This window comes from Rhinichthys klamathensis, unplaced genomic scaffold (assembly GCF_029890125.1).
Source record: "Rhinichthys klamathensis goyatoka isolate OS25496 unplaced genomic scaffold, OSU_Roscu_1.1 h1tg000406l_1, whole genome shotgun sequence".
NCBI lineage: Eukaryota > Metazoa > Chordata > Actinopteri > Cypriniformes > Leuciscidae > Rhinichthys > Rhinichthys klamathensis.
This window is the reverse complement of record NW_026606907.1, coordinates 181,612-208,185: the sequence shown is the minus strand read 5'-3', so window position 1 is coordinate 208,185 and position 26,574 is coordinate 181,612. Positions and strand designations below refer to the sequence as shown.

The 26,574-nt window shown below is 42.2% G+C and overlaps 1 protein-coding gene across 1 annotated transcript in view; it reads left to right on the top strand.

The window, feature by feature from the left end:
* Positions 1-22,335: 22,335 nt before the first annotated feature.
* Positions 22,336-26,574, top strand: part of LOC130070433 (cadherin-1-like) — a 46,004-nt gene continuing 41,765 nt past the window's right edge. The window contains exons 1-2 of the mRNA XM_056234822.1: positions 22,336-22,485; positions 23,822-23,936. Coding sequence (XP_056090797.1) covers positions 22,444-22,485; positions 23,822-23,936 — 157 coding nt within the window. The 5' untranslated portion in view covers positions 22,336-22,443. The remainder of the gene's footprint in view (positions 22,486-23,821; positions 23,937-26,574) is intronic.

Here is a 26,574-nt window from a genome sequence, read left to right as displayed (position 1 = left end):
CTGTCGCTCACGTCACTTAAAAAAAAAAAAAAACTACAGCGCGAAAGTAACGAGTCCCGCAAACGCAGCGCCGAGCTTGTATGTAATCGGAGGACCAATGGCTCCTAGTTTCGAAGTGGTTTGGGTACAAGGTGATCGCGTTGAAAATAAAGGCGTTAGTCAAGCGTTAGAAGCTCATTTGAAACATTGCCGCGGCTGAGGCTCATTTAAGAAAATGACAGCTCCGAAGAGACGCGGCTTTAGTTTGAGGTACTAGTGCTTACAATAATAATGAAAGATGATGATCATCACCTTATCTGATCATCGCCACTGAAATGTAGATGTAATGTATACCAAATCTAAGCCCATCTTATGCGGAATGTTGCCTAATAGACTGCAACACGATAAACCCAATGGATAAAACAGGCACCTTCAGAATGCGTAAAAAGACGCACCGGCCAAGGCAGGTCTAACTCACTGTGTGCCTTCTAATAACGGACACAACTCTTTTGTATAATTCATATTTTTATTTTTATTCTTCAAAAAGACAAGTGTCAACTTCTGTTAAGGACAACATCTCATAAACCATAACAGACAATGGCCAACATGGCCTACAGCTATTCTTAATAATAACATTAAAACGAAAAATTATTTTAATCTATGAATGAGAATAGCGTATAGCCAACAAATAGCTCACAGACAGGTGTAAGGCCACCGCCTAATTATTAAAACATAACACAACGGTTTTTCTTTATTGAAATTTCGTTTTTATTTATTGAAATTTCGTTTTTATTTATTGAAATTTCGTTTTTATTTACTTAAATCTACCCTTTACTGACAGTAATTTGTTAGTCAGAAAAAATATTAGACTACTTTATTAAAAGTAGCCTATTGCTTAAGTTAACAGACCTGCGCCAGAACAGCGTGCCTCGCGGGCAGGGCTTATACGCTCCGAGAACGCATTATAGTGATATAAAACACATGTTTTATAGAGAACTGTTGACATGTTTTATATCACTAGTGCAGTGTCCGTTATCGGAGCATATAAGCCCTACCCGCGAGGCGCGCCGCTTCCCGCGCGCAAGCTGTTCTGTAGTTTATAAAAAGTTTATTAATTCTGAACGTGCCGAGTCTCGCGTGTCTATCTATTGCACCAAATGCGACACTGCACTCCCTTGTGAAGTCGATTGGATAAACGTTCTCGAAATAATCAAAATGCAAACACACAGACAGACATATGCTTGCGGGTGTCGCGTTTTCAGATGATACAGCATAGAATAGATGATGTGACTGTAAGCACTGTATCACACAAGTTGCAACTTACAACTATGTCATGTTTTTTTTGGTGAAATGTTCCCACACACTACTTTTCTTTGCACGCTTCATCCTGTCGTCTGCCCTGGCTCGAACCCCGAGTGTTTTAGCCTGTAGGCTTTACTTTTCGCAAACCTTGTGAGCGCGCGAACCCAAACGCTGTGACCTCGCGCCAAATGTTTTTATTGGTTTATTAAGTACAAACAGGCGAGTTATGAAAAATTGAGTGTGAGGGATTTGTTCACTTCATACAAAAATATCTTGGAATGAGATGGCTAACTGTAGTAGCGTTTAGTCTACTGTCTATTATAGCCTAATTTAGAGATCACTTTTTTTTAACCGACTACCGAGAACTTTGATCGGTTAACGTTGATACGGTCAATCGGTTAAACGGTCATCGGTTAACATCCCTAGCCCCGGTGACACCCATACTCAATAAACATGAGAGCTTTGATTGTCTCATCTGTGATGTCTGCTTTGGAAGCCAAATTCAAGGTGGTCTTTGGCAAAGTAAACTTGACTTTACACATTTTTGAGTGTATCGATATCGACTTATTTCGAGTCGATCCTCGATAAATTTAGCACAAGCAGCACTGCCCTCTGTGATACAGCACAACTTGTCTACATTTATGTTGGTCACAATTTCTCCAGTGAGAGTATTTAAATACACAAAATTACAACTCATATGATATTGACACGTAATAAGTGTACACGCCAACACAAAGAATAAAGAGTAGATTTCCTTATTTTCCCTGATCTCAAGTCATCTTGCTTGACAGCCATGTGCTCTGCTATGACCTCAGGTCACTATGGCTACCAAGTGAACTTTTGTCAAAAAAAAAGTTTGAGTTGATGACGTGATGACAGCAATATTTCGAATAGGTATGAAATGTAAGTTTTAACCTGTTAACTGTCACCCCCCCTTTTTTAATAGACATGAAAATGCACATTTCGAACATAAATGGTTGTAATTCAAGAATGCTTTGGAATATAGACGTAAGATTGGTCTTGTTTTAAAGAAGACATTTGGCAGATTTATGTAGAAGTGAAATAAATTAAGAAAGTGAAACAGAAAAAAAGTTATAGAAGTTTGAGTTTATGGAAATGTACAATGTAAAAAAATTAATTATTCATATTTTATATAAAATATATATTTTCAAAACCTGGGCTACTCTAAAACTGTAGAAAAATCAAAGCCAAAAATCTGAACAAGTTGTGTTTCAAATTTTAGGTTGATATCTCAAAAAATGAGCTTTCAGTAAGATTTTGTTTGGGCGCAGTACCAAACTTTTTCACTAGGTCACAACCAGACTCCATTACAATGCCCATATAAGGGCGCCTCCATTTCCAAATGTGTTTTGAGTGATATGAACCATTATTTCCACAATTTTCATACAATTTATGAAGTAGAGATCCTATTCAGAAGTAGTATGGGAAGTTTGGCAGATTTTGATATGAATTCAACCTCTAATAAACACATACAAAGAACACGCATGTGCGTCATAGCTCGCTGCCACATCACAAATGGTGAATTTATTATTTTTTTCTTTATATTTAAAACATTTTCAGACCTTTTTTTCTAAAATAATTGAATGGATGCTATCTTTTGAACTCTTGGCATGAAAACAAACTAGGTTTCTACAATTTTTTTCATGATTTTTCATGTTCATTGCTATTTCAAAATAAAGGTCTGAACACGCCTTAGGAGTATGAAAATATTCTTGTTGCAAATTGATAAATTACGGCTCCTCTGTAATTTATTTTGAAAATCAATCACCAAATATGGAAACTAGAGATTGTAAGCTTTCAAATGATATATAGTTTGTCAATATTACTTAAGGTTTTTACTAAGATATTATTGTTTTAAAAATATAATGGCAAACGTCCCACCTGTGGGACGGTGACAGTTTTAAAGTTTAGGTTAATAAATAACTGGCAATTCCTGTATGTCGGTAGTTGTATGTAATAGGTTGACTGTTTTTTTAGCCATTTTCTTTATATCAAATCAGAATGCTTACACTCTTCTATGACCTTATAATCATGGTCATTGTGAACATTGTGATCACCTCAGAAAATATGTAGCTTCAAGGGTTTATATGTATGCATATTTAATGAGATAGTGCCTCATTTGCATATTTTAGACAAAGTGTAATACAAAAAGTATTTCTCTTAATATGAAGATTAATCTGTTAGACATGTATGGGAATATCTATAAAGGGAAGAAAAAGTCCCATTCACCTGTAGTGTGATAATAGTGTCCCCTGCTGTGGTCATTTTCAGGACTTTCGTCCCGGGTAGAGATTTTGGCACACATCCCATGTTGTTCAATGGGGTCATATTAGTCTATAACAGTTGAGATATTCTCCGCTAAATGAAGTGCATACAAATCTTACCCAGGACCTAGACTACCGTTGCTGGGTTTCCTATCATTTATAATGACGTTGTTTGCATATAGATAACGGTCCTGGAGGGTGTCATGAACCCAAAATCTCTGAGGCCGACGTCTTCTCCGCAAATACAATAAAGCAGCACCAAACACAACAACTTCACGATTATAACTGTACGTTCACACCGCCGCTGACTTGAGCGTCAAAGAAGCTCTGGCCGCCCTGTCAAGGACGCTTGTCAAAAAGTACGGGGAAGCTTGTTGACGCTTTGGACGCTCTGACGTTGCAGGGAGAATAGAAGTGTCACAACAGGAAATGTAATAAACAGAAAAAAACAAGGAATACATTGAAGAAACCTTTTATAATGACAGCATTTTTATAACCGTTTTGGTCACATTCGGTCGGGGAAAAAAGAATAGTTAGCTATTATTATTATTTGCGGCAAATCGGTTTCACCGTGAGCAAATGAATTGCATCCCGCTTTAAAACGATCGTTCGTAAATATTTCAAATAAAAGTTGCGCTCATGCGGTCCCTATAAGCAAACAACGTCATGTCATAAATTATAGGAAACCTGTAGGAAACCCAGCAACGGCGATTATTAGCTTCTCTTCCATTTTCTCGGAACTAATGTTTTGGTAGTTTACATCGTGTGTTTCTCCGGAATCAGCCAGTGTGAAGGACGTCTATATTCCAATTGGTTGCTGGCGTTTTGCCGCTGAACCGCGTCACAGCTCATTACCATAAAGTTGAGCTTCTTTCAACTTTCTGATTGACGCTCAAAACGCCCAAAACACGACGCCGATGGATTTGACGCTCCTTGCAGCGGAGAGAAGCCAGCTTCCATTGAAAATGAACGACTTCCGGCCGCTTTGGAAGCTCAAGTCGGCGGCGGTGTGAACGTACAGTTATGATCCAGTGATACACATTTGAGAATGAGCGCAACTTTTATTTGAAATATTTACGAACGCTCGTTTTAAGCGGGAATGCAATTCATTTGCTCACGGTAACGCCGATTGCACTGATGCAAATAATAATAATAGCTAATTATTCTTTCCCCGACCAAATCGGTTATAAAAATGCTGTCATTCATTGTAAAAGGTTTCTTCAATGTATTGCTTGGTTTTTCTGTTTATTACATTTCCTGTTGTGACACTTCTCTTCTCCCTGCAACGTCACAGCGTTCAAAGCGTCAACAAGCTTCCCCGTACTTCTTGACAAGCGTCCGTGACAGGGCGGCCAGAGCTTCTTTGCCGCTCAAGTCGGCGGCGGTGTGAACGTACAGTAATGATGTCACGCATGTGGAGGAGTAATAACTTCTTTTAATGAATCTGTTTGAGATCGAATTAAAGTTGCTGTATGTAACTTTTTCACTCTACTAAAGCATATAAATACCATAATATGTTTGCATAAATTTATGCTGACCTGAAAAACATGCTGAGTTCACATACTAATTTCTCTGAAAAACACGTAGACAGCCATTTATTTTACTTTGAATTTGAATGTGTGTTTTTGTTTTGGTGTGTGACTCCGCCCACTTCCTGTTCACCCAATAGTGTGGTAACAGTTTTACAGTTACATTTGTCCCATTAGCTTTCTGTACGTGCAATATTTAATCCTGTCACTAGGGGCACTCTAGCCAGTGAGATGCCTGGTAGCATAAAAAGGATAAGAGAAGTAGCATGAGAGAGGAAGGATGTGTTAACCACATGGAGAAGCTTTCTCACCAATGCTGTCTTGTGTTTTTGCCCTGATTTGAGGAACCTGAGGTTCCTAATCTCAAATGTAAGTACTCTAGTTAGTACTTTGTTTCTATATGTGATGTTAGGTAATGTTTATGTAAATGAGATGGGTAGATGTGTTAGTGGTGGCACTAAGTTTATTTTTTTGTTTGATGCAGAGGGTTCAACGTGCAGGCATGAGGAGGCAGCTCAACTACAGCTAGGACCTTGCCCAAAAAGGGGATTAATTGTCTTCGTTTTGCCAACAACACCTCTGTCATCTATTGTTCATTTCACAAGCTACAGTTCGTTCACATTACCGACAGCCACTTGGAAACTCGGCCTCATCAACATTGCATTTAAGTACTGTTTCATCTTGCTCCTATAACTCTTAGGACTGAGCTCTTGGTAGCCAAAGACGCTACTATAAAAGCCTGAACTATTTTGATGTTTCCCTTGCAACTGAATGACTATGTATGTTGTATGTTTACTGACTGTATGGTTATTTGTGGTGTAATACACATGGCTCATTGAAAGGAGAAAGTCTCTGGTACCTTAATTCTTTATGTAGCATTAAAAGCGTTATTTTAAAAGCAGTTGTTACATTGTTTCGACATCCCGGGACGCCAGTTAGCAGGAAACACCGCAAACAGATTGGGTCAGAGATTTAAGATTCTACCCAACATAAAAAGCCTCGCTATCATCTAAGAATCTCTATGAACGAGAGCATATTAAAACGCAGATAAATCAACTCATTAACTTGCTGTTAAGTCTCCTCGGCTTTCGTTGTCAATTGCGCTCATTCCTGTTGCGTGTCCTCAATCTGGCCTGAGTCTGAGGAGGAGGAACAACGATCTCTGATGTTTTGAATTTGAACTGCAGTACCTATTTCGACCACTAGCTGTCATTCTTACAGACTACACCTTTAATGCTAGATATGGCATCTGAGGACTTTTTCTCTGTTATTTTGCTTTATTTCCAGATTTAATCATAAGGTCGTTCTTAAGTACTAGAGCACGTTCTCTGTTGCCAATATTATTATTGACAAAAATACTGTGAGTCAAAATTCCATATGAAATAAATACGGGTGGAGTATGAATGACAAAAGAGTTTATGGAAGTGGTCATTGAATGCATTTTGTGTGAAAGCAATGAAATTTCTTTTTTTTTTTTAAAAGACCAATGCATGTTAGCAATCCAAAAAAAGTTGAGAATAAATATATGAAAAAGTACTTTAGTATTGAATAATGCTTGTTAGCAATAAAAAAAAACGTAATTGCTGTTTTGACCAGTATTTTTGTGTAGCCACATAACAGTATATTGTGTAGCCTATTTTAACATTTTACAGTTTTACTTAATTCTTTATTTGTCCCATTACTAAAATACTGTAAAAAGAAAACTTTTAAAAACACTGTGTGTGTGTTTCCTATCACTTTTTTCACCAGGTTTCTGGATTACTAATATGTGAGCCCAGAAACTGCCCTTGAGGTTATTGAAAATGCTAACAGATGCAGCTTTCTTAAGATAAACCATAGACCTCTGTAAAGGCCCAGAATCCAACGGTGTGGGCGAAGGTATAATGTGTGCATGTCCAACACTATCTCACGAACAAGTCGTACGAGTGATTAAAAGGTGGCTAATTTGTACGAATTCGTATGATTTGTCTAAACCCACGTGTTGTGTACGTTTAGGGTCTGGGGTGGGTCATTCGTACGAATTCCTACGAATTTGGCAACTTGTAAAATTTGTACGAATTGCCGTGAGTTCGGGTTGGTAGCCTATGTCTTTTCAGCGCTTCAGTGAAGTTCACTTAATGTATTCAAATTTATTTTCAATATTACTTTAGCTCTATGCTTTCAAATGATTATAATCATAAATATTGATTACGATTTAATTTAGATGTTTGTACATTTTGGGTATCCCATCGTTTCTATTTTTCTTTCATTAAGGGACCCGGTATCTTTGAGACTGCACGTCGCGAATGTGCGCTCACGGACAAAAACTAGCCAGGTCTAAAATAGTCAGAGGATGCAGCGTTCATAAAACGTCTCGGTTACGTATGTAACCCTAGTTCCCTGATAGGGAACGAGACGTTGCGTCAAACGCTGCGGGAACGCCCCTGCGTTGTGCGTCATGAAGCACGTATGGAATCAGCCCAATGGAGAGATGAAACGTCATAGGCGGGTGACGTCATCGACCAGGAAACTATAAAGCACCCCAAAAACACAAGCGCATTAGCTTCTGATAGGCTTGAAGGAAGCGCTAACGGGAGTGCCGGGAGTATGGCGGAGCGACGCAGCGTCTCGTTCCCTATCAGGGAACTAGGGTTACATACGTAACCGAGACGTTCCCTTTCAAGGGAACTTCGAGCTGCGTCAAACGCTGCGGGAACGCGAATACCCACGTCGCCATAGGACCAAATGACCGCCATGTGAGAACTAGCGCACAGAGGACGAGAGCACCTGTGCCCCAGGGGTAGAGCTTAAGTCTAGGTCATAGAACTTAATAAAAGTATGCGGTGAAGACCGTCCAGCCGCATCACAAACATCACTCAGGGAAACCCCCGACAATAGAGCTTTTGAAGCAGCCATACTCCTGGTAGAGTGAGCTCGAACAGCCAAAGGTAAAGGCTGGCCAGCCGACTCATAAGCAAGTGAGATAGCCTCGACCACCCACTTGCTCATTCTCTGTTTGGACGCCGGACACCCTTTCCTGGGTGGCCCGAAACATACAAAAAGTTGTTCTGATTTCCTCCACAGGGCAGCTCTGTGGACATAAGCATCTAATGCCCTAACAGGGCAGAGTAAATTAAGTTTCTCCTGGTCCGATGACATAAATGGAGGAGGACAGAAAGCCTGCAGAACCGTAGGTCTAACGACATTAGTAGGGACCTTAGGAACGTACCCTGGTCTAGGATGCAGAAAAGCTTTAACCATGCCAGGCGAGAATTCCAGGCACGAGGGTGAAACCGACAGAGCCTGCAAATCTCCGATTCTTTTTAGTGAAGAGATAGCAAGTAAAAAGATAGTCTTAAAAGTGAGAAACTTCTCGGGTACTTCTTCGATAGGTTCAAAAGGAGCTAGGGAAAGACCTTCTAATACAATGGCCAGATCCCAAGTCGGCACCCTCGTACGAACTGCTGGCCTCAGCCTCAAAGTGCCACGGAGGAAACGGGTTATAAGCAGGTGTCTCCCAAGAGAAACTCCACTGAAAGGGACGTGGTAAGCAGCTAGTGCCGCCACATACACCTTTAGTGTGGAGGGGGATAACCCTGTGGAGAAGCGCTCCTGCAGGAATTCCAGCACTGCACCCACTGGGCAGTTAACTGGGTCCTGCAGGTGTTCTCCACACCAAGAAGTGAAAAGTTTCCACTTCAAGGCATAAAGCTTCCTCGTGGATGGAGCTTTGGAGTTAAGAATGGTCTCAACAACCTCGGTTGAGAGACCGGAGTCTATGAGCTGGGCCCCCTCAGAGGCCAAGCCCACAGTTTCCACAATTCTGGGCGGGGGTGAAGTATCGTGCCGCCCGCCTGGGAGAGTAGATCCCTCCTGACCGGGAGCTCCAGAGGAGAACCGTCCAGGAGAGAAATCAGGTCCGCAAACCATACTCGGGCCGGCCAGAACGGGGCTACTAGTAGTAGGCTGACCCCGTCCCGGCGGACCCTCTCCAGAACTCCTGGTAACAGAGCAATCGGGGGAAAGGCGTACAGACGTGACCTCGGCCACGGCTGCACCATAGCATCCAACCCCAGGGGGGCTGGATGACTGATGGAGAACCACCGATGACAATGCGTGGTCTCCTTGGAAGCGAATAGGTCCACCTCGGCGCGACCGAAACTCAACCAAAGGAGCTCCACCACCTCGGAGTGGAGTCTCCATTCCCCTGGCCTCGGCCCCTGCCTCGACAGGGAGTCTGCTACCACATTCAAATACCCAGGAAGATACATTGCTCTCAGAGATAGTAGCTTACCTTGGGACCACAGGAGGATCTGACGGGCCAACTTGTAAAGCCGGCGAGACCGCAGGCCCCCCTGATGATTTATATAAGAGACCACCGACGTGTTGTCTGATTGAACTAACACATGATGGCCTCTCAGGTCTGTTAGGAAGTATTTCAGAGCCTGAAACACAGCCAACATCTCTAGACAATTTATATGCCACGATAGATGATGATCCTGCCACAGACCTTGGGCTGGGCGACCACTCATTACCGCCCCCCACCCTGTGAGGGAAGCATCCGTCGTTAGCGTTATGCGACGACGAAGAACCCCCAGCACAGGACCTTTGGATAGGAACCAAGTTTCTCTCCACATGACCAGAGCACGAAGGCAGCACCGCGTGACTTTGAACATGCGGAGCGGATTTCCCCTCGGGGAGAATCCCTTGGTCCTGAGCCACCACTGTAGCGGTCTCATGTACAACAGGCCGCAAGGTATAACGTTGGACGCTGCTGCCATCAGACCCAACAGTCTCTGAAACTGCTTCACAGTGAGTAGCTGGCCTAGCTTTACTTGTTTCACAGCTGAGAGAATCGAAGCGATGCGGGACCGGAGAGAGTCGAGACCGAATCCCAAACGACACCCAGAAAAGTGGTCTTCTGGGAAGGAGATAATACACTTTTCTTTGCGTTCAGCCTCAACCCCAACTTTCTGATATGAGCGAGGACGACATCTCGATGCCGAATCGCCATCTGCTCCGTCTGAGCTAAAATCAACCAATCGTCGATGTAATTGAGAATACAAATGCCCTGAAGCCTCAGAGGCACTAGTGCTGCATCCATGCGGGGAGATAAAGCTAGGCCAAACGGAAGAACCCTGTACTGGTACGCCTCGCCCCCGAAGGCGAACCTCAGGAACTTCCTGTGTTGTGGAAGGATGGAAATGTGGAAGTACGCGTCCTTCAGATCTATCGTGACAAACCAGTCCTCGGATCTGATTTGAGACACGATCTGCTTGATAGTGAGCATCTTGAATTTTAGCTTCCCTACCGAGCGATTCAATAGGCGCAGGTCTAAAATTGGACGCAACCCCTCATCCTTCTTTGGAACGATGAAATATCGGCTGTAATAACCTGACTCAGTTTGGAGTCAGGTTATTACAGCCGATATTTCATCGTCAAAAAACTGGGAGGAGGAACCCGTTCTATAGCCTCCTTTTGAAGGAGCGTTTTCACCTCTTGTTCCAATACCAGAGCCTGCTCGGGGCCCACCACTGTGTGCAGAACCCCTCTGAATTTTGGTGGACGACACCTGAACTGGATAGCATAACCCTTTTCTACTGTCTGCAGGACCCAATGAGATATTTTTGGAAGGCTTTTCCACTCTGCCAAAAATTCTACTAAAGGTACCAGTCTCTCGAGACTGGCCTCTGGTGTAACTTGAGCAGCAAACGCAGCGCCCTGTAACGGCGCACCGGCAGGGAACAACTGGTTTGACCGCTCTGAGACCCTCCTCAGAGGGAGCGAGCGTCCCTCGGGAAAGCGCTCGCTGGGACCGTCTGTGCCCCGGCATGAAGGCGGGGTTGGCAGAACGAGCCCCTGAGGGCACCGAGGAGGAATGGGCACCGTAAAAAGAGGTGAACACCTTTCCGCCTCGGTGGGGACCACCCTCAGTATCCTGAACGCCTTGGCGTCAGGACTTCTTCTTAGCCGAAGCCTTCTTAGCCAATATAACTGTCCTCAGATCAGTTCTATTGCTAGAAGGCTTCGGCTGAGAGTGTCGCGGCTGAGCCCACTGTCCAGCAGGGGGAGCACGAGACGCGACACTCTGCCTCTGCTGCGCTCTATGTGATGAGCTCGTAGACGGCCGGGGCTGCTCCCGCCCAGCAGCCCCAGGGACGTGAACTTTCAGGGGAAGAAACTTTTTAAAAGCTGCAGTTTGTTTCTTCTCTTCCTGGAATTTGTCGATAACTGACTTTACAGCATCACCAAACAAACCCAGGGGAGAGAGAGGAGCATCTAAAAGAAAAGCCTTTTCTTTCTATTTAATATTGTTTTGATTTAACCATAAATGTCTTTCTGCGGCCACCAGAGCTGCCATAGAACGACCCACTAGCTTGGCCGATTCTCTGGTGGCACGCAGGGATAAATCAGCAGCCTGACGCAGTTCGCGAACTACGTCAGTACTGACCTCCTCACTCTCACCCACGTCCCTTAGCAGATCAGCCTGGTATGCCTGCAAGATTGACATAGTATGCAGGCATGACGCAGCCTGACCTGCTGCCGAATACGCTTTACCCACCAAAGCCGAGGTGTTTCTTAAAGGCTTGGTGGGTAATGCCGGTGCCTTAAAAGATGATGCTGCATCGGGGGAGAGATGGCTCGCAAGCGTCTCTTCCACACGAGGCAAAGCACCATAACCATGAGCCTTAGCTCCCATAATATTTGCATATGTCGAAGTCTGGGGACTAAACACTCTATATGACACCGGTTTTCTCCACGATTTCGACACCTCGGTGTGGAGATCGTGGAAAAACGGCAGGCACCGGCGTGGAAGCTGCACACGTGACGTCAAAAATCTCTCATCCAACTTTGATTTAGAAACAGACTCCTGTCTAGTCACTGGCCATTCAATATTGAGTTTTTCAACAGCTTTTGTTAAAACCTCCATAAGCTCATCACTCTCGGGAGTGTGGGGTGGCGAATCCTCCACATCTTCCTCAACACTAACAACATCCAGCTCCTCAGAACTGGATAGCTGCAGTATTGGTGCCTCAGCCCGAGCGGAAGAAACCGCAGCGCGTGCTTCCGAACCCGGGAATGAGGCACTGGATCTCACAGGTGAAGGGAGAGATAAGGCAGAGCCCGTCTCAACCCCCACTGAGAGATCCATCTGCGATCCCCACGATAAGCGCCGCCGCTCTGCCTCGGCAGAAGCGGGACCCGAACCGCGGGGAGCGCGCATCGAACCGCTCTCCTCAAAGAGCGCCCGGCGGGAGCGAAGCGTCCTTAACGGCAGACGCTCGCAATGCTCACAGTCAGCCCCCTCGAGAGCTGACTGGGCATGCTGCACTCCCAAACAAACAACGCAAAGATCATGTGTATCCCCGCCCGTTAGATAACGCGAGCAGGGAGGAACACACTTCTTAAACTGTTGTTCGTCCGCCATATCTCTCAATATATAGATAAATTGTTTGTGTGGTGCAGGGTATGTAAAGACAGACAATATCACACAGGGACAGATTCACATGTAGCGCGACTGAAAGCACAGAAGCTAATGCGCTTGTGTTTTTGGGGTGCTTTATAGTTTCCTGGTCGATGACGTCACCCGCCTATGACGTTTCATCTCTCCATTGGGCTGATTCCATACGTGCTTCATGACGCAGTTTGACGCAGCTTGAAGTTCCCTTGAAAGGGAAATGTGTGTCTATAGCATATTTATAGTGGAATTTATACGCGAAAATTAGTTTTTACATGCATATGATACGCAGTTTTCGCGTGCATATGTTATGTGCACTTTATTGCATGTAATACACACGCACCCCACACCACCAATCCTACCCAAACGTATACGTAGGCCACACCACTACTAAACCTACCCATGCGTATCATATGCACGTAAAAACTCATTCTCCCGTATAAATTGCACGATAAACACAATGTGTGCTTAAGAGACTCATTTAGTGTGACCGGGTTGAACTATTTTACCCTTAAGTGTCCGCTCTATTCTTACTCGTAACAAAAGGTGTACTTTTTTTTTTTAAAAGTCGCGAGCTGCAACTTGCTAAGTCAGTGATTGTAATGAGGCGTCAGCAGAGTGAGGATTCATCTGCAGTTTATTGATAGTCAAATTCACAAGCGGTAAAAGATAAAGTTGCAACCGCATTAACAGGAATAGGCAGAGATCAGGGTAGGCAGCAAACAAACAGAGTCCAGAAGGCAAGCAAAGATGAGGGCAGGCAGCAAACAAAGCAGAGTCCAGAAGGCAGGCAAAGGTCAGGGCAGGCAGCAAACAAACAGTATGAAAAACAGTCCAAGTCAAATACGGGTAAAATACTGTAAACAGGAATCAACGCTCAAAAATGTTCACAAGACTTCGCACTGACACTGTGTAAGTAGCTTAAGTAGTGTGTGTGTATAATGAACTGCAGGTCTGTGTGTAATCAGTCCCAGGAATGAGGGCCTATGGGAGATGAAGTCCAAATGAGAAGCATCACTTGTAACAGAGCCCCCCCCCCCCCCCCCCCCCCCCCCACGTTGTCGAGGGGCCGGTCTCTCCGGATGCGTCCTGTGAAATTCCTCCATGAGGATGGGGTCGAGGATGTCCTCCGCATTGACCCAGGATCGCACCCCTCTCAGTCCACCAGGTACTGTAGTTTACTGCCCCGGCGCATGGAATCGAGTAGTTCTCGAACCTGGTACGCCTCCTCGCCGTCAACCTGAATGGTTTGGGGGTTGTGGGTCTCCGCTTCCTCCTCCAACTTTCCTCTCGGACTATCAGCGGGTTTCAGAAGCGAAACATGGAAAGTGGGAGAAATACGATAATTATTAGGTCTAAATGAAATTAAACTGGGGCAATTTTTTTATGTTTTTACATCAACAAACCTGGGATTGGGTTTTCAGCATGGAAGTTTGAGACGAAGATCTCTTGTGGAAAACCAAACCGATTGACCCGGGGCATATTCATGACTGGGACGGCGATGACGATTAGCTTGTTGTTCCTGTCTCCTCACAGCATGTTGTAAATGGGTGCGCATGGTTCCAAGTTTCTTCCCAGTGCTGTAGCCACTCAGAGTAACAGAGGGAAGGTTGGAAGGTTCGCCAGACCAGGAAAATAAGGGAAGTTGATAGCCCAGGACGCACTTGGAAGGGGTCAAACCTGTAGCAGGCTTCTGAAGTGAATTCTGTGCATACTCGGCCCACATTAGATATTTACTCCAGTCGGTCTGGTTCTGTTGACAGTAAGCTCATAGGAAGCGTGTGTAAGTTCTTGATTCATGCGTTCAGTCTGGCCGTTAGATTGTGGATGGTACCCGGAAAGGAGACTGACATTTATGTTGAGATGTTTGAAGAAAGCGCTCCATACTCTTGAAGTGAACTGTGGACCCCGTTCCGATACGGTGTCTTCAGGCAGACCATAGAAGCGGAAGACATAATTACAGAGTGTCTCGGCTGTCTCAAAAGCGGTAGGAAGTTTGGGCAGGGGAATGAGTCGACATGATTTGGAAAAGCGATCTATGACAGTGAGGATGGTGGTGTTGCCTTGAGACTTGGAAAGATTGGTAACAAAGTCAATTGCGGTATGTGACCAGGGACGTTGAGGGATGGGTAGGGGTTGAAGAAGACCAGCAGGTAATTGCTAACATGGAGTTTTGGAGGTTTTACATACATTACAATTATTGACGAATTGGATGGTGTCAGCAGACATCGTGGACCACCAGAAACGATTCTGATGATGTATCCCAGAAATTATGTAGAGGTCTGATGAAACTCACATTTCTCAGCTGTGGCATAGAGTTGGCACTGAATCAGACGTTGGAGAACGGATCTTACATGCTCGATGTGTTCATTGAGAGAATTGGAGTAAATCAAGATGTCATCAATGTATACCACGACCCAGCGATTGAGCATGTCTCGGAAAACGTCATTAATGAATGATTGGAACACGAAAGGACTGTTAGCCAATTTGAACGGCATGACCAAGTACTCATAGTGGCCTGTAGAGGTAGAGAAGTCAGTTTTCTATTCATCACCATCCTTTATGTGGATGAGATTGTATGTGTTGCGTAGATCTAATTTGGTGAAGTATTTAGCCTGTTTGAGTTGTTCGAGGGCCGTGAGTACCAAGGGTAATGGGGTATCGGAATTTGACGGTAAGGTCGTTGAGACCACGATAGTCAATGCAGGGTCGGAGACTACCATCTTTTTTCTTTACGAAGAAAAATCCGGAGGTAGCGGGTGATGTTGAGGGTCTGATGAAACCTTTAGCTAGTTTCTCCTCTATATAGGTCTTCATGGCATTGGATTCGGGTTGAGACGGAGGGAAAATTCTGCATTTGGGAGGAGTTGCCCCAGGTAATAAATCAATTGAGCAGTCACTGGACCTGTGAAGGAGGTAGGTTAGATGCTTTGGTTCGGCTGAAAGCAATGGTCAGATCTGAATATTCTACCGGTAGATCGGGATGTCGGTGTTCAATTCTGTGACATTAATGGAGTGTACTGGTATTGGGGAGACTTGACTCAAACATTGGTCATGACAATTTGGGTCCCATTGAACAATTTGTCCTTCTTTTCCAGGAGATGTGCGGGTTGAGTCTGCGTAACCACGGTAACCTGAGAATGACCGATTGTTAGGTGAGTGAATGACATAGAATCTCATGATTTCTTTGTGGAGTATTCCTACTTGCATGTAGACCTCCTCCGTGATGTGTTCGACACTTCCTTCTATGGGGCGACCATCTTGCGCCTTCACTGCCAAATAAAAATTGCACAGAGTTTATGTTGTTGTGCAAATGCAATAGATATGAAATGACTGGCTGCCCCAGAGTCTAACGGAGCAGAAGTAGATATTGTCTTGCCCTTGAAAGAGAGGTCCACAGGTATTTTAATAAAGGACGAGGGAATGAATCATTTCAGTTTGTGGACTAACTGATTTGGAGGTATACAGAGCTGGTCGGATTGGACATGCTGACTTGTGGTGACCGGCTTTACCACAGTACATGGATAAGTGCTGCTGCATTCGTCATTCTCATTCTTCGGGGGTTAGATGAGTGTAACCGAGTTGCATAGGTTCTGGATAAGAGACAGCGGCTTGTGCATTGGAGAAGTGTGGACGAGTAGGACATCGCGATCGGATCAGATTATCGATCTGAATTGTCAGTTCAATGAATTTGTTCAGCGTTCTTCCCTCGTCACGACAGGCTAATTCAGCTTGAAGCTCGTGACACAGGCCTTTTCTGAACAGGACTTTTAATGTGTCCTCTATCCACTCAGTTTGGGTGTGTGAGTGTGCGAAAAGTCAATGCATATTCTGCTGCTGTGTTTCTCCTCTGTGACAGAGCGAGTAGCTGATCCCCCGCACTCAGACCCTCCCGCAGGATGTTCGAAGACCTCTCTGAAGCATTGCAGAAAGATAGTGAAGGAGGGTAAGATTGAACCATCCTCTCTCCACAGAGTGGTGGCCCAGTCGAGAGCCTTTCCACTCAACAGCAAACACACGAATACAATTCTGCTTGAGTCTGTAGGATACAAAGTAGGCTGTTGATTAACAAAGAGAGAGCACTGCAATAGAAATCCCTTAGACTTTGCTGGATTTCCATTACATTTCTCGGGAAAGGCTAATCGTGGGTTTACAGATGAGGTAGGAGTGGTTATGGAGTCCACTGGGGCGGCAATCGGAGCTGATGCGGTTTCGGTTGGGGCTAACCGAAGGCCCTGTTGTGTCCTGATGAGCCCCTCTGTTAGTGACGTCAGGTGATGGATGTTGGTGTATGGCGAGCTGATTGGCTTGTGCGGATAATTCTGATGACAGTTGCATAATGGCTGCTGGATCACTGTGTGGCGAAGTCTTCAGTAATGAGGCCTCAGCGGAGTGAGGATCCATCTACAGTTTATTGATAGTCAAATTTGCAAGCAGTAAAATATACAGTTGCAACAGCATTAACAGGAATAGGCTGAGTTCAGGCCAGGTAGCAAACAAACAGAGTCCAAAAGACAGGCAGAGTTCAGGGCAGGCAGCAGTTATGTGACATTTGAACCGAGGCGTCGGAGCTTGTGTCGAGAAAAAAATCTGTGTGCCGAGGCTTGTGTTAACGTGAAAATCACGTGACTAATGCAAACGAGGCCTCGGTTTGTGTGAAAACATCGGTTCGGTCTGAGTGTCGCTTCCGGATAAAGGGGGTTCGAAACTCGCGCCACCTTCTGGGTGTTGCAGGAGTAGTAGAAGCAGTTGTAGTAGAGTCAGAGAGTTAGAGAACTCTCATTGGCAGTGTCGTTATTGTGTCATATATGTGTTCGGGCTGTATATTATTACATTATATCAGGTTAGAATACGTATAGTATATTGTTATTAATAATTATAGTAGCTAAATTATAATCTTGTTATATTAATTAGAAAACATTATTTGGATTGCTGTGGATTTTTGGATCTGGACTGGACTGCCTTTGTGTTTTGGATTGCCCTTTTGGATTTGTTTGCTTTTTGCGACTCCTTTTTTCCCTTTTCCTGGTAAAGATGAGATCCTCCCCTGTCTGGGCTCAACAGAAGCATCAGTATCCTCATTTATACCAACTGGCACTGACATTTGTATGTTCCCCTGCATCCTCTGTTCCTTGTGAAATGATCTTTTCCAAGGCTGGAGAGGTTTTGTCCAAAAAGAGGAATCATCTAAACCCCAACACACTTGAAACATTTTTTGTTTCTCAATAAAAATCTATTGTAATCCTTCCTTCACCCACCCCAAACTGCAGTGTTGCAGTTTGCTCCTCTATATCCCCAGTCCCATAAGCACAACATTGCACTAAATCTAGTAACAGTTCACTGCACAAAACACACCAGAAACTATTCTTAACTTTTCCCACCCCAGACTATTCTGTGCAGTTTACTTTATTACACTCCCTCCACCATAAGCACTGCACTCAACACAGTGGCATACTGTCACTATCCAAACAATTTATGAATAATTAATTAACTGTGTGTGTGACAGTTGTCTCTGCACAAGGAAATTCTGACAGACGGATGTCATAAGTCTGCTCAGGTCATTGGTTAAGAATGAACTAATTTGTCTGTTACTTCTTTGCACAGTAGCTAGGTGTCACTAGTGAGCAATGCTGAATGAAGCTTTGAGTAATGAACCTTTGGGTGAAGCAATGGGCTGCGAGGTCTCAGTGGTTTAGGAAGCCTCATTTTGCCATCACTAGCACACAGCAAACAAAGCAGAGTCCAGAAGACAGGCAGAGTTCAGGGCAGGCAGCAAACAAACAGAGTTCAAAAAACAGTCCAAGTCAAATACAGGAAAAATACTTTAAACAGGAATCAACGCTCAGAAATGTTCACCGGGGCAAAAAAGACTTCGCACTGACACTGTGTAAGTAGCGTGCTTAAATGGTGTGTGTATAATGAACTGCAGGTGTGTGTGTAAACAGTCCCAGGAATGAGGGCCTATGGGAGATGAAGTCCAAATGAGAAGCGGTCAGTATTCGGGTGATATCTCCCTCTGGTGGTGTGAAGGAGGTGGTGCGGAAGCTTCACTTGTAACAGTGATAGTCAGAAATCAGAAGGTCTCCTTTATGTTGTGCTTCATGCTCCGTTCATTAGTGCCTTCTGTTTGATCTATACTCGACAGAGATTTGAGGTGACACCAGACTCCAAATTAATCTATACTAGAAAAATAATAATTTCAGAATCATACAGAATAAATCAAATATAACATTTTAATGGTCTGGTAAAAACATATCATGCCAGTTACGCAATTAAAAGCCAATTCAGAAATAAAAAATAGGCTACATATAACATCAATTGCTCAAAGATGACTCGAAGAGTGTAAGAAATGTACCTGGCAGAGACACACAGTTGTGTGTGAGTGTGTTTCGAGTGTAAGACACTGACTCAGCACTGCATGGGGGTTTTCTGCTTACAGGTTCCCAAGATTGCTCTGCCAATCACCCTTATATACACAGACCAGAACAAAAGGTTTGTACAAACTACTCATGTTCCCCAGGGGGTAACACTTGGTTTCGGGGGAGAGGAGAGGATTATCGGATATCTTGAAGAGACACAACCAAAGAGGAGAACAGGATTCTCCTAAGTTTTCAATCTTTCTCATAATACCAATGACTGCAATGACATTAAAGCTGCCGTCGGCAACATTTTTTTGATCATATTCAGTGAAATCGACACTATAATCTGACAGAACAACATAAATAAAGTGGTTTTAGAAAAAAACCCGAGCTTCTAACTCCACCTGGAGCGTGTTATTTGTTTTGCAAAAATCCACAGCTCCCGGTTCATCATGTCCAATCAGCTGTAGCCACATTGAGATGTGCCTTAATTAGCTCAAATTATGCATAGGGAATTTCAATAATTAATCATGAATATGATTAATATATTGCATATTACAGTTAAATTATCGAAATTGAAAATAGATCGATTGTATATATGAATGATCAATCATAACGAATTATAATTCCTCATTCATATATCAATGGTCTCATTACAGATCGATTATATGAGATAACTTTAAGGGAATCAATTGGCTATCAAACAATCGGTTTGTCCAGCAAACGGCTGTAAGATTAACCCATCAATTAATTCAACAACGTTATCCCTTTTTATAAACTCCAAGAAATCTCAATGTTCCGGCCGTGAACATTAATTTTCAGGTGTTTATAAAATTAGACTACCCAACGTAGTCAACGATAAAGCTTTTGTAGCTATAGGATCGCATTTCATTGACTGGTAAATGAGCACTTCAGGATCAATCAAGAATATGGTTTTAATAATTGAAACTACGGATACAGAATTCTACATTTGAACACAGGATACATGTATGTACAGTTAAACAGTAAAACTAACGAGACAGACGAATAACAAACAGGAGAGAGAGAGAGAGAGAGAGAGAGAGAGAGAGAGAGAGAGAGAGAGAGAGAGAGAGAGAGAGAGAGAGAGAGAGAGTAAGAAGATGAGAGATCTTCTAGTTTGGCAAAATTCATCACAGACAGAACCTTTTTAGACACCAAGAATCAACAGATCTTAAATAAGCATAGTAAAACGGATACTTGCACAGGTACAGCTCTTGGGTGTGACTGATCTGAAAAGGGCGTGTGCGTGTATCTCTGTCATGTGGATGCCGAGCGTTCGGGTTCGTCCAGCGAGCGCGGCGTGTTTGAATGTCCTTGTAGGTGAAGCTTGCCAGTCTGGCTGTGTTCATTTTCTTCGCGAGAAGACATGAACAGAGGAGACTTCGAAAAAGATAAAATAAACTTGAAGAAAACAAAAAGAGAAACGATGGATCATCACACTAAGGCGAGGTCCAGATGCACGAGGAGTCACATGATGAAGCCACGAAGAGCAGGAAGAGCCAGGGAGTTTAGGCAGAGAGTTTTCAGGAAGCTTTCAGAAGCGTTTTCAGAAGAAGGGGAGAATGGAAGCTCGGCGCGTCTCTTTAAGGACACTTAGGTTCACGCCCCTTCTGGCATGAAGGCACCAATCAGCTGGGAGAAAAGTGCCCGCGGAAGATTCCTCTTTGTCTTGTCAGGATCATTTATGATGGTATAACATTTTGTCATTCCTACCCAGAAAGATTGTACAAACCGGACAATAGATTTTACAGTAATATCCTATGTATGACTGGTTCAGTCAAAACAAGACGGTCAAACAGCTACCAGACATGGCAGGTAAAAGTAGAAGAACATAGTTACATTCATATGCAGAATTACAAGCATTTTAAAGTTTCTTCACACGACTATAAAGCCATAATACCTGCTACCATGACCTAGGAAATATCAAATTCATGTTTATGCATTTCTTAAGTGGTTATACTTATAGACAATATAAGATTGCAGAGTCTATTCCTCTTTCTTCATCAGAATTCAAGTGGGAGCCGTGATTTTCCCTTGGAATTCCTTTTGGGAGTTATAAAGTTTTATGACCTTGCAAGAGGGAGAGTTATAGAATCTTTCTTTAGAAATAAACTTAAGGTTCGAAGTTACAGAACAGTTCAAATTGCATCTATAGAATAAGACAAAACTAATTAGATATGCATGCATACAGGAAGGTCGTTTGTGTGCGGGTATGCGTGGATGTGATTGTTCAGTCAGCGTTTTCTCCGGGGAATCCTGTGTGTGCGGATTTAAATTGACAATGCTCGTCTTGTCATCTTCGTAGGAAACCCTCGGGGCGCTCTCCGCGTGATCTTGCCAAAGCGGGGCTCTTGGTCAAATGTCTTTTGGTGGTAAACAAAGTCTTCTTTGACTTAATCATTAGAGAGAACTGCCGTGTGTGCGAATTGTAGTCAGTGACTCAATCAAGTCCGAACAACACTTCTTTGTGTCACAGCCAAAAAGAAGGGTAGAGTTGATTGTGGTTGATTAAATTAGCTTCCAGTAATTTTAATCCACTGACCAGGATTTGCTAATTCCGAACCTTTGGCCGGATACCCGTCAGTGTCGCTACACAGCGTAGGGGGGTGTGAGACCTGACTGTCAATCACAGATCGGGCACACGCCGCCCCTCACGCACGCTACAATTACATGCACACGCCTGAAGTTCGCGGAAGTTCGCGCAGTAACGAGTGATGGCGGAAAATCAAGTATCAATCAAGCTCATTTAGAGTATAAATGACGTTAGCAATTGCAATCTATCGGTAGATTAGCCAGGACAGCATACCTCCAAATACTCCATGGCGTTGATGGATGCTGATGAGACGGGCGCGTTCACTGAAAATCTGGTGCACACGCACTGACGAGCATGAACTCGGACACGGTGGGAGGGTATCCGTTGATAGTGGGGGAGGGGCATGAGAGTTGTAAACATTCAAAATTTTCCTAAATCCACTCAATCTGCCAGACTTGCCGACTGGAGCTTTAAGACCATTTTACCAATTGCACTGAGACATCTAAAATGATACCAAACATAAAAAGAAAAAAAAAACAATAGATTTAAAAGATACATAATATGTGGTATGTAGCCCTTCTTAGTGAACTTTTAGTGGCTTGAATCGGGGAAAGGGGGATTCAGAGATAAGGAAGGAGAAAAGACAATGTCATGTACTCTTTCTTTCAGATTGTGCTCCTATTTCATTGCTTGAGTTCCCCAAAATGCATGCAGATGGGGAGTTTGATATTCTCTCCATGGTTATTGCTTTATTGGTGCGTTTTATCTCAGCTTTTGTCTTAAAATCAAGTCGTACACCTCATTGGTTCCAGTCAAGTTATATATATTTTTTTCCTGCCACATTGCATCACTCCATATGCCACACCCTTAGGAAAACTCCCCTATAAAGGTAACAAACTCCCCATCTGCATGCATTTTGGGGAACTCAAGCTATGAAATAGCTGCACAATCTTAAAAACCAACAAGAAAGGAATCCCTGAAGGACTTCTGAGAGACAATGAAAACTGTCCGATTGGCAGTTGTTATTTTCCTTTGCAAGGTAGGATTTTATATACTTCAAATCAGGAGTGAATCAGGAGAAATAAAACGCTAAACTGTTGCTGTTGCCGCTGTGTAGTTTTTATATTATCAGTGATTAGACATAGTTTTTGAAATGAGAAATTTCAGTCACTTGTATGTTGCAGGGGTTGATCAACCCCCCACCCCCCCACACAGACATAAAAAAAAAACTAACATACTTCTGTTTGTTACCTCTTTTTCCTTTTGTTATATAGAAGTCATTAAAAAAAGGTAATATTTAAACTGAACATTTTGCCTTATAACGCCATATTCCCCCTTGTTCTTTCAATCTAAAAACATGAAAATCTAATTGAAAATATGTATTATAGATTTTGGTATTTTGAATGGCAGTGTTTTCCAAATAAAACACAAGACCTGTTAGTTTTGAATGCTATATCTGTCTAACGCTATATGTCTAAGTGTGTTTATTTAGTGTTTTGTAAAAAGGTTTGCTTTACAATTGCAAACTGAGTGCAAACAGGGTAATATGCTTGTAGTTATTCACACTTGGTCTGTAAATTAGGTTCCACTGGGACAAGAGTATACTCATATGTGAAAATAAACACCATTTTTAATCTAATGTTATTGATTTATTTTAGGTTTCTTATTTGAATTTATCTCCAGCATGTAATAGTTGTTTTAGATTGCTAATAATGTATTGGTAAAAAGTGAACTGACCCTGTCAAAACTTTTCACATAGTCAGCGAAACCGAAGTATTTGTGGACCAGCTTTTAAAAATTTTATTTTTTATTTTTAACAGTTGCTAGGACACATTTCTCAATAGTTAGTTCACTTTTTCCAACACCTAACTAGTTGGCACAACAGCTAATTCCACAGGGATGCTAATGATGGAAGAATCGTCTCCATAACTAGAATATGCCAACTACACATTCTCTGGGCCTAAGCCTGGAAATATCAAGTGTATATATTACATAAAGGGATTTAAAATGTTTCAAATAAGGTATTTTTATGTGGATTTGCGGAGGAGTCTTCATGGGAACTACCAAAATGCGTCATAAATGTCTCAAATCAACTCATTCTTTCAAAACACTAGCAAAGGTAATAACTAAGGTCAATAAAGTGAAAAGGTGTTATTCATATTTTTAAGACGTCTGTGAAGTATTTTTGTGGTTTCAGAAAATTTGGAGACTTGAGATAAACTGGTCGGTTAAGCAGACTGTGGCTTTAAAAAGGAAAAAAAAAGATTTACTTTTAAAAAGTGGTGTCAGTATTGACTGATGCTTACAAGCAATTGGAAAATGGGAAATATCAAGTGTATATATTACATAAAGGGATTTAATATGTTTCAAATTAGGTGTTTGTATGTGGATTTGCGGAGGAGTCTTCATGTACACCAGGCTTTGAGTCGGAGTTGCTGGTTTTTAAAGTGCACAGAGATGACCTTCACCAAGGAAAAAGACTAGGAAGAGGTAAGCTGTGTTATCTTTAAATAAAACCTTGAAGCGACTGAATGTTTGGAGTTTAAATATTTTTAGTATTTGACTAAATATTTCTTTAACTTCAAATTTTATACATGCTCTGCATCCACTAAATTTGCTTTCATCAGAGTCAAAATTAAGGGACTCACTCAAGTTAAGTTTAAGTGTTGTGTATCATTAATAAGTGATGTATGCCATAAATAAACGCACTTCAGTAGCTGATGCTATAAAGGACACCCTCCAGCTGAGTCATGCCTCAAAAGGACACGCTATCACTCCACAACTTTTTCTAATTCAAGAAGTGAATTATCCGCCTGTGTTTTGTTCGATTTTACTAAGGAGAAATTCTGGGCATACAATAGAACGAACTTCTAAAAATAATAATAACAACAATAATACATTTTATTTAAACATTATTTAAAGGAATATATATATATTTTGTCCATGGTTTAATTTAGTAAATCTGTTTTTGCAGCGCTTCCCCAAAAAATAAAAAGACACAAAGTTTAAATTTACATTTGATTACCACCGTTTTTGATAATATATTTGGATTAAATCATAAAAAGAAACATTCATTTTCTGAATAAAATACATTTCATAGGACTATATTATTCTTAAACATTTTAATAAATTAATAATGTTAAAAATAAGTTGTTAATCTAATTCATTATCAATTATTGAATTTAAATGATTAGACATGTTTTATTGAAATTTTAATAAACAAAACAAACAAATGGTTTCAAGTTTGTTATAGTAAAAGCATTTGTTCAACCAAAAAACCTCTGTTTTCATTAATTTAACTGTCATTTTAACTAATGATAATAATAATAATAACCATAATTTAATAATACTGTTTATTTATTTAAAGGTACTATATGTAACTTTTCTTCTAAAATGAATCCTTTTTTTATTGCCTGTGTGTGAAGGGGTTGTAATCACACATTACAATGATCCACTTGTCGGGTTTTGCTATTACCTCTGAAGGCCGGTATTCCTATTTCTATGTGAAGTCTCCGGGTCGGATTTACTGCGAAAGCCATCGGATGTGACGTGCATGCGCGCTACCGAGCCGCTCTCCTTTTTATATGCAGTCTATGCGACGGCACTGCAGCTGACGACATGGAGTCTGATAACACCAAACACTCCTGCCTCCAGCACAACACACACTCCAACACAAACTCCACATAAATATAAAAAACAAAACAAAACAAAAATGTATCTGCTGAAGCTCGTCAGGCCAAACGTGAATCAAATCGACTTAGGACGAAAACACGGATCAACATCGGCAGAGCGTTTGAATTATGGAGAGACCTCCGCTATTTTTATTGTGATAAATTACAAGTTTTCAGATATGCTGAAATAATGTTAAACTATAATGAAATAGCAAGGTAAACTACAACATACATGAGACATGAAATGAATACAAAAGACTGTTCCAGGATAGCAAGTGCTTTAGGATGTAACTTTTATTTTATGTACTAGATCTACTGTCTAACGTCACTCATCCCACTATCATATTGTTTATAATACACATTTCCGACACGTTCAGTACAGTAATTTTACTTCCTACGATCTTACTGTTACACTGATATTGTTCAGTCTAGTTCACTAACCGTTTTCGTTATCATATTATACATTCACCTATGTTGACTTTGCTGATTGTGAAAGATACACGAATGGTTAGTGAAATGCCTTATGCTAGATAACACCACAAATGTAACGTTATCATGGTACGAGCATGGAGCATTAGTTCAACGTCAAGCTGATAAAAGTAGCCTATTATTGTAACGTTGCAGTGGGAGTTTACATGAGTTTCCAGCATGTTGTGTGATCCTTTCTCCGGTGTGTTGAAAGTCTCAGTGTGGCCGGTACCATGAGTGTTCGCTCTTGTGTTCGAGCACGAGCGCTCTTGTAAAAATTGGTTGCAATCTGAAACATCACAGATAGAGGCCGCTAAAAAATACATATAGCACCTTTAATAATTGATTAATACTGTAAACCGTGATATTTTCTACTGTGAAAATCTCATACCATTAATACAACCCTACACGGGGGATTCCCCCACCCGCTGTTAAAAAAGTAACTCAGTAACTTTTACTCTGAGTAAATTTTAAATGAGCTACTTTTTACTTTTACTTGAGTAGATTTTTAGACCGGTACTTTTACTTGTACTTAAAGCTAGGATATACGATTTAAAAGATTGTTCATTATTAATATCCTCGTTTAGATGCTGGTTATGGTTATATAGTACAATCCTAACAATATGAATAGAAAAAAGAATGAAAAAAATCCATTCACTCTATTGGCTGTACAGCCGCAGAGAAGTTGACCAATGTAAGCTGTCCGGCCGGACAGCTTACATTGGTCAACTGCTCTCATCCAATCACCAGCTCCACTGAAACTCCGCCTGACGCTCGCGTCTCCACCCACCCGCACCCCTCCTGCGTCATGAAATTGCGCGAGCAAGCAGCTGACAGTCTATGATAGCTAGTTAAGTAGCATATCAGCAATGGATAAAAAAAAAGACAGCAGCATGTGTCCCCTGCTTGCCCCTACAGTAAAGTAAGGACGAAAGAGAAAGTCATTAGAGGAACGAGCAGAGATAAAAAAAAATGTGAAGAACGCCGAA